We start from the raw sequence: 8,117 nt of genomic DNA, 5'->3' as shown, positions 1-8,117 counted from the left end.
CCTGATCACACATCAGAACAAGGACCAGGAGAGAAAAACTTTCTTAATATCTCTAACTTTAGAAATTCACCTGCGAATAGCAGGTTCTAAAGTAGGGAGCTAAGGAAGCTATATCTGCCTTCAATTCAAATGGATGGAGAAGATGTGGGAATCAAACAAAAATTAATTTTTTAACTGGAAGTTACCTTTTCTAATCTTACAATAGAAATTCATTCGCAAACAACAAGCAAACAAGTATATATATATATATGTGTGTGTGTACATATATATATATATATATATATATATATATATATATATATATATATGACAAAGAGCAGTCAGAGAAGTTTACTACTTAGGAGTTCGGTAAAGCGTGCAGGGAAGGCAGCCATTGTGTGTTTCTATTCTCAGCGAGTAAAAACCAGCACCTAAGAGCTTAAATTTTCTTGCACCTATGTTCATGAACATCTATGGAGTACATGCTGCATAGTTCCAGGTCTCTGGGACTCTGGGACTTTGCCCTGTGCAGAGGCCCACAGACTTAAGCCAGGAAGGAACCACAGCTGTCTTGCGGAGACCAGCTCGAGTGGTAATCCATCCACCTCCCGGGGGCCGCCTTACCTGCAAGCCCCGCCCACAGCCACCTGGGGACCTCACCCCACCTACCGCGGGCGGCGTTAATTGGTAGGTGTGGCCCAGTTTGAATGCACCCAGCCGGAGGAGGCGGGGGCTGGGAGCCGAGCACGCGGCCGGGCTGAGTCCTCCAGCTGTTGGGGTGCGAGTTCTATTTCTCCTTTGTCTTACCTCTGCGGGAACTGGGCGAGGAGGAGTCAGAGTTCGTCTGGGTAAGTCATGGATTTCAGGAAACTTTTTTTTTTTTTTTCTGATGTGGCAAACTGGATGTATCGATTTTATAACTGAAGATCTAGGAGTAAAAAAAAAATGGTTTGAAAATTAGAATTGAGAGAGAAAAAAAGTTCTATCATTCGGGAAGCGAGTGGGGAAAGTGGCCTTTGGGCCACTAAATCTGGAACTTTTTGGACTGCATGGATCGCCAGCTGCTTTGGGTTACTGACCTCCAAGTCTTAAAAGAGATAAAAGGCAAAGTGAACCCACTGGCCAGAGAGTGGAAATTTTAAAACGTACTTTTCTAAGTTCAACTATGTTTCTAAATATCTTATTGGATTGCAGAATGTAGCGACTTTACAATTAATTTTACATTATTTTTCATTGTGAAGACAGTAGACCTATCTTCTTTCTCTCTCTCTCTCTCTCTCTCTCTCTCTCTCTCTCTCTCTCTCTCTCTCTCTCTCTCTCTTTTGCTTGTTCACTTACATCTGTAATTATGAAGGAAAAGAAAGGGAGGAAATCCTAATTCATTTGCTTCCCTTGCCTCTCTCCCGACACCTTTACTTATCCAGCAAGTTGGAAAAGTTCTTTTCTACGGTTTTCCTGCCTTCCTGGCTGGGAGTCTTCACTGCTTGCCCAAATGACCAGCATTCCTTTCCTGGATGATGAAATTACCTGATAAGTTTGTTTTCTGCATTCACTCCTCTCTCCTTTGCTGCGCTATTTCGGCCTAACCCGGCCTGGGGCCTGCTGTGACTTTTCACACGCACCCAATGGTTTCTTAGACTGGTTAAATGCCATGGAAATGGCTTCCCTGCAGAGTCTGCACCCGGGTTCTCTCCCGACCACCACGTTCCGTAGTAAATATGGCCTCCTCTCCCCTGCACCACGCCCAGCTCTGCACTTCTTACCTTGTGAATTAAATATTGGTCTCTCAGCTAACCCCGAGGGATGACTTTTAACCTCGGTATTCAGGCCCTGGTTTTTTGGTTATTGTTTTTGATTTTTGGTTTATTTTTTATTAGTTCTTTTCAGGAGATTCCTTTCAAAGATGGCGCCCCCCAGTATTTCCTCCATCACACTAAGACTTAAAAAAAAAATGACACTTTCTTCAATCTGAAACTATTTTATTTACCATTTTCTTCTTTTCTGTCTTCCCTGTACAATAAAAGCAAATTTCTGTGAGAACTTTGGGCTTTATCTTTTCCACTGCCCTGTGTTCAGCACCTAGAACAATCTTGGGTACTAAATATTTGTCAAAACGTTGAATGTCAACTTCTTGGTACAACTGTTTAAAAATAGTAAAAACACAAATTTTTTTAAAGATTGAATAAGTCAACAACGTGCATCTCACGAGGTGTAATTTTATCCAATTTTTTATGCTGGGACTGGAACTCATGGCTTGGGCACAGTTCCTAAGCCATTTTGCTGAAATCTTCCATTTGAGCCACAGCTCCTCTTCTGGCTCGCTCTCTCTCTCTCTCTCTCTCTCTCTCTCTCTCTCTCTCTCTCTCTCTCTCTCTCTCTCTCTCTCTCTCTCTCTCTCTCTCTCTCTCTCTGTGTGTGTGTGTATGTCCCCACGCTTGCATATTCGGCGAGCACAAGGTCTTAGAGATAAGAGTCACATGGATTTTTTTGCCTTGGCTGACTTCAAACCGTGATTCTCAGAACTAAGCCTCTTGAGGAGCTAGGAATACAGGCATGAGTCTCTAACATCTGGCCTTTTACCCTAGTTTAAGAAATATAAAATTAGGTATCAACTTGGGGGGGGGGGTTAGGGAGGAGGTGGGGAGGTGGGGAGGGATGGGATGGTAGGGGAAAAACAAAGGCAGGGTAACAATGCTGGTAGGAAATGGACTCATTAGCTTGCTCGTGTAACTATAACCCCTCTATACAGTATCTTTACAATAATATATATAAAGAAATATAAAATTAGGGAAGCAGTGGTATGGCTCAAGTGGTAGAGTATAAGCTGAGTGAACTCAAGGCCCTGAGTTCAAACACCAGGACTACATTAAATAAATTAAATAAGTAAATTAAATAGACAATTAGGCTAATTTTATACCATTAAGAATTTACTTAATATTTAGGTTTTTTGTCTTCATCCCATCCCATTTTTTATGTTGTATCTAGTAATGAAAGATGTTTGTTATATAAACAGTTTTTTTGGGGGGGGGGTCTGGTCGTGGGGCCTGAACTCTGGGCCTGGGCTCTGTCCCTCAGCTCTTCAGCTCAAGGCTAGCGCTCTACCACTTGAGCCACAGCACCACTTCCAGCTTTTTTCTTTTTGCTTATGTGGTGCTGAGGAATCGAACCCAGGGCCTCAGGCATGCAAGGCAAGCGCTCTACCACTGAGCCATCTTCCCAGCCCTACAGCCAACTTTTTGAAACTAATGCTAATGTTCTGAATATTCCTAGTAAATTTATTTTGTAGAACAACTAAACCAGACATTATAATAACTAATGCATATTTACCACCTCATTTCATTAGACAAATAAGGGCTGGAACACGTGGTGAAAAATAGAAGAACTGTTGGCTTTCACAGAGCTCACAGTCTAAGGTAAGTCTTGAAATCAACAAGTCTATCTCTGATCTGTGTAAGCTAGAGAATGAGGGAATGGTTAGTTAGCTTCATGGCCTGGGCACTGTTGCTGAGCCTTTTGGCTGGAAGCTAGAAGTCTTCCAATTCAGCCACAGCTCCCTTTCTGGCTTGTGTATATGTGTGAGTGCCCAGGGTAATCTGGCTTTGACATTTTACATTATTTTTCTAAAATTCTAAATGCTAGGATCCTAGCAACCAAGGAAAATCTGGTGGAAGTGATCTTTAAGTAGAGATCTGACCTATGGAGAGGCAAGCTCTGTGTGTGTGTGTGTGTGTGTGTGTGTGTGTGTGTGTGTGTGTGTGTGCGCGCACGCGCATGCATACACATGCATATGCATGCTTAAGCAAGAAGCAAGAGTCAAATCAAATTGTAGTTTTTAATGAGCTAATTTTGTGTTTGAGCCTACTGATTATAGTCTAAGGTACTAGGATTTTATTTTATTGTGTCACAATGACATAAACAATAGCACTGTTTTGTTTTATTTCTTGGCGGTAGTGTTGAATATCAAACCTAGGCATCATGTATGATAGCCAAATGTTCTGCCATTGATATGTCCCTAACCCTTTCTATATATAACATTTTTGGGAGGAAGTTTTAAACTCTTTCCTTAGTAGTTAAAATATTTCTTAGTATACAGAAGTGGAGGAACAAAGCATGAACAAATGCAACGGAGGTACTCAGTAGACTGTGTTAAAAATGAATTATACAGGGGGGAGATGGGAAGGGGAAACAGAGGAGGAGGCAACAATGCTTGATAAGAAACGTACTCATTATCTTGCCCATGTAATTGTAACCCCTATTTTCACAATTGAAAAAAATGAACTATACAACCTGTGACCAGAGGTAGGAGGGAAAACTGGGAGACAACAAAGGAAGGGGTGACGTCTAAAATGTAATCTTTACCTGACTTGTGAAATGGCACATCACTTTTACAATAATAATTTTTTAAGTCTTATTTTATCCCATTTTTTCTTTTTTTTAAATCTTTTTGCCAAAGGCAAATGGCATTATTGTATTCAGATGCTATTCTTTAATGTGCCCATTTCAAAGTATTTTCAAGCTGGTAGATTCACCCCACTGCTTTCACATTTGCCCTAGTTTAGAAAGCATTTAGTTTTTCTTCCTCCAGCAATATACCAGAACAATAAATAAAGAGATCTTTTATTACTCATGCAATTGTAATATTGAGCAAACGGTTCTGTAAAAGCAGCAATTCTGTATGCATGCTGTAACTGTCTTGCATTTAGAATTTTAAGGAAATAATGTAAAATATCAGAGCCAGATTACCATTGGGCCTTTATTCTGGCTTATAGTAGAAAGAGGTCGAAATGATAAAGGATGTTATGTGCTTTATTTGGGATTCAGAAAATCATCTAGAACAATGGACCAAGGAAATTATAGCCTGTGGGCAAAATCCAACCTCTTCCTGTTTTCAATGTAGCCATTCTCAGTCCTTTACTTGTCTATCACTACTTTCTTTTCTTTTTTTTTTTGTCGGTCGTGGGGCTTGAACTCTGGGCCTGGGCGCTGTCCCTCAGCTCTTCAGCTCAAGGCGAGCGCTCTACCACTTGAGCTACAGCGCCACTTCCTCTATCACTACTTTCTATCAAAAAAGTGAATTTGAATACTTTCAACAGAGGTGTGTCTGAAGAGCTGCTTTCCTAAGCAACAGGATCCATCACGTCCTTATAGAATAAACTAAAAAGGTAATAAAATAGCAGTAGATCACATAAGTGCTAAGCACCTTACATCTATTATTTAATTTGTTTTACATCTATTACTTTAGCTTCACCACAGTTATATATGAAAGCAAGGATGTCTTATTCCCTTTGTCTCCTTCAATTTTTTTTACATAAGCTGCCATGAACACCTCAGTAAAGGCATGTTAAATACTGTTAGAATTACAAAGTTCTACTTCCTGCCAGACCCTCTGCTTACTCATAAGTAATTCTTTGTAACCTATAGTATTTATTTTACATATTACATATTTATATTACATATGCATGTGGACACCTGGTCCATGGAGCCATACCCTTTTCTAGGTCTGCTTAATGAGATATCTATCATGCCATGTTGTGGCCCGGAGAAGGGCAAGCATCATAGTGAGTGCTCAGTAAAAGCTAAGTGATCAATCAGGTGGTGACAGACACTTGGTCATGTTCTCTGCCAGAGCTCATAGTCTTTTTCTCTACACAGGTGTTTGTTGGCGGCACCTGGATCAGAACTACCCAGAAGTGATTGTTATTAGTCTGCTACAATCCTTCCCAGAGGAAGCAGTGAGGGCAAGATGAGGCAGCAGATGAACAGAAGGGCAAAGCCAAGTGGCCCAAAAGGCCTGAGTGAAGAAACTCGCCACCAAGCCGAACCAAGGCAGGACCACAGGAGGGAAACTCTCTGTGATGAAGATGACCTGCTGTATGAGATTAATCATATTGTTGGAGATGATGATTTTTCAGACTGTTACATAGAATGTGTAATAAGAGGTGAGATTTCTGAATCCATCCCTCAAGAGGAGTTCCTTAACTCCTTTGCAATCCTGAAGGAAGAAACAGAAAAAAATCTTTCTGAGCAGATTCTTCAGGGTACTACTAGCTCCCTTCCTAAGCCTTCGTTGTCACCCATGACCAAAGGCAGCCAACAAGAGCTTCCTCAACAGATGTTTGAAACGAATTCACCACCTGGAGATTCCGAGCACACACCAAGCAAGAAGCTCACTTCTGGAGGACTACCCAGTGGTGACTTGGATCCTAAACCAGTCACAGAAGGTACTGGAAAGAAGCCTCCGAATAGTAATGCATGTGGTGCTCTGAAGTTAATGATTTGTCCTGAGAGGGGCTGCACAAAAATGGTGAGAAACAAAGCTGCCCTGAAGAAGCATTCCCTAGTTCATAGTCCCCGGCAGTTTGTGTGTTCCGAGTGTGGGCGTGCATTTGCAGAAAAGGCCAAGCTGACGCGGCATTATCTGGTGCACAGTGGAGAGAAGCCATTCCAGTGCACATATGAAGGATGTGGGAAACGCTTTTCCCTGGACTTCAACTTACGTACACATGTACGCATCCACACTGGCGAGAAACGTTTCGAGTGTCCTTTAGATGGCTGTAACAGAAAGTTTATTCAGTCCAGTAACATGAGAGCTCACATCTTAACTCATACGAAGAAGACAAAGAAATCATAGAAGAAAGAGAGAAGATGGAAGATAAACCCCATTAGTAGAAAAGTAATTGGAGAAAAATTTGCATCCTAGATTGTTGCTTCTAGACGGGGATTTTAAAAAATTATCCTTGAACAAAATAATGGGTTCCTAACACTTTCATATATATATATATATATATGTATATGTATATATATGAAATATATTTGATCATCTTCACGTCCTTATTTTCCTCTTTTGTCTCTTGTCTTTTTTTTTTTAATCTGTCATGGGGCTTGAACTCTGAGGCTGAGCTCTATCTCTCAGCTCTTCAGCTCAAGGCTAGTGCTCTACCACTTGAGCCACGGTTTTCTGGTGGTTAATTGGAGATAAGAGTCTCTGGGGTTTCCTGCCCAGGCTGGCTTTGAACTATATGTATTGGTACCAGTACAGGTACGTTAGCTATTTTTCTCAAGGCTAGTGCTCTACCAACTTAAGCCAGATTCCTACTTCTGGCTTTTTTGATGATTAATTGGAGATGAAAATCTTTTAGACTTTCTTGCCTGGGCTGTATGGCTCAGATCTTAGCCTCTTGAGTAGCTAGGAATATTGGCATGAGCCACCTGCAGTCAGCTGTGATGCCATTTTAAGAACACCAATATTTTTCCTTTCAGTAGAAAGGTCAGTGATCAATGTACTTCAAAAACATAATCCTGTGTTAGATTATTATGTTAGATTATTGGATATATTCTCACCTACTACATAGGAAAATAACTTTTAGCTTTCTAGTTTCTAGTTATGTAGCTTTTACTAATGTAAATCACAGGTGTAATCAATGAATATTTTTTAGTATATAGTAAAATGAGTGGTTACATATTCTTTAAAGCTAGATTTGTCTTATAATTAATGAATATTTTTTAGTATATAGTAAAATGAGTGGTTACATATTCTTTAAAGCTAGATTTGTCTTATAATTTTATCATTCTATCAAATTGTAATCATATTTGGTGATGTGAATTCGTAAGTCAAAATAAAAATGCACAAAACCCCAGAGGTGTGTTAGTCCTTGCTTAAAGAACTCAGAGGGAAATGGCTCTGCGGTTCAAGTGGTAGAGCACTAGCCTTGAGCAAAAGAGGCTCAGGGACAGTGTCCAAGCCCTAAGACTAGCAAAAAAGAAGAAACAAAAACAAATAAAGATTTGGGGCTGGGAATGAGGCTTAGTGGTAAAATACTTGCCCAGAATGCATGAAGGCCTGGGTTGGATTCCTTAATACCATATAAACAGAAGAGGCTGGAAGCGATGCTATAGCTCAAGTGATGGAGTGCTAGCTCTGAGCAAAAAGAAACTCAAGGACAGTGCCCAGGTCCTGAATGCAATCCCAGGACTGACAGTATTTTTTTTTTTTTTTTCAAAAAGAACTCAGAGGCTAGGAACATGGGTTAATGGTAGAATGCATGCCTAGCATGCCCTGGGTTCCAGTTTCTCAGTTCCACATGAATAGAAAAGGCCAGAATTGTGGTTCAAGTGTAGAGTGCTAGCTTTGAGCAAGA

General features: G+C 40.6%; 1 protein-coding gene across 2 annotated transcripts; it reads left to right on the top strand.

The window, feature by feature from the left end:
* The first annotated feature begins 742 nt into the window (after positions 1 to 742).
* Zfp42 (ZFP42 zinc finger protein) lies at positions 743 to 7,445 on the top strand. 2 transcript variants are annotated; one of them, XM_070015975.1, is made up of 3 exons: positions 743 to 827; positions 3,323 to 3,392; positions 5,632 to 7,445. In XM_070015975.1, the coding sequence occupies exon 3, from the start codon at positions 5,723 to 5,725 to the stop codon at positions 6,608 to 6,610; it is 888 nt and encodes a 295-aa protein (XP_069872076.1). In that variant the 5' UTR covers positions 743 to 827; positions 3,323 to 3,392; positions 5,632 to 5,722; the 3' UTR covers positions 6,611 to 7,445. The 2 variants fall into 2 exon arrangements, with proteins under 2 accessions (XP_069872076.1, XP_069872077.1); XM_070015976.1 differs by lacking the exons at positions 743 to 827; positions 3,323 to 3,392 and adding an exon at positions 5,071 to 5,141.
* Positions 7,446 to 8,117: the final 672 nt, after the last annotated feature.

This window comes from Dipodomys merriami, unplaced genomic scaffold (assembly GCF_024711535.1).
Source record: "Dipodomys merriami isolate MVZ:Mamm:240054 unplaced genomic scaffold, mDipMer1.0.p SCAF_12, whole genome shotgun sequence".
Classification (NCBI taxonomy): domain Eukaryota; kingdom Metazoa; phylum Chordata; class Mammalia; order Rodentia; family Heteromyidae; genus Dipodomys; species Dipodomys merriami.
Note: the sequence above shows the minus strand (reverse complement) of the source record. Positions and strands in the feature narration are given on the sequence as shown.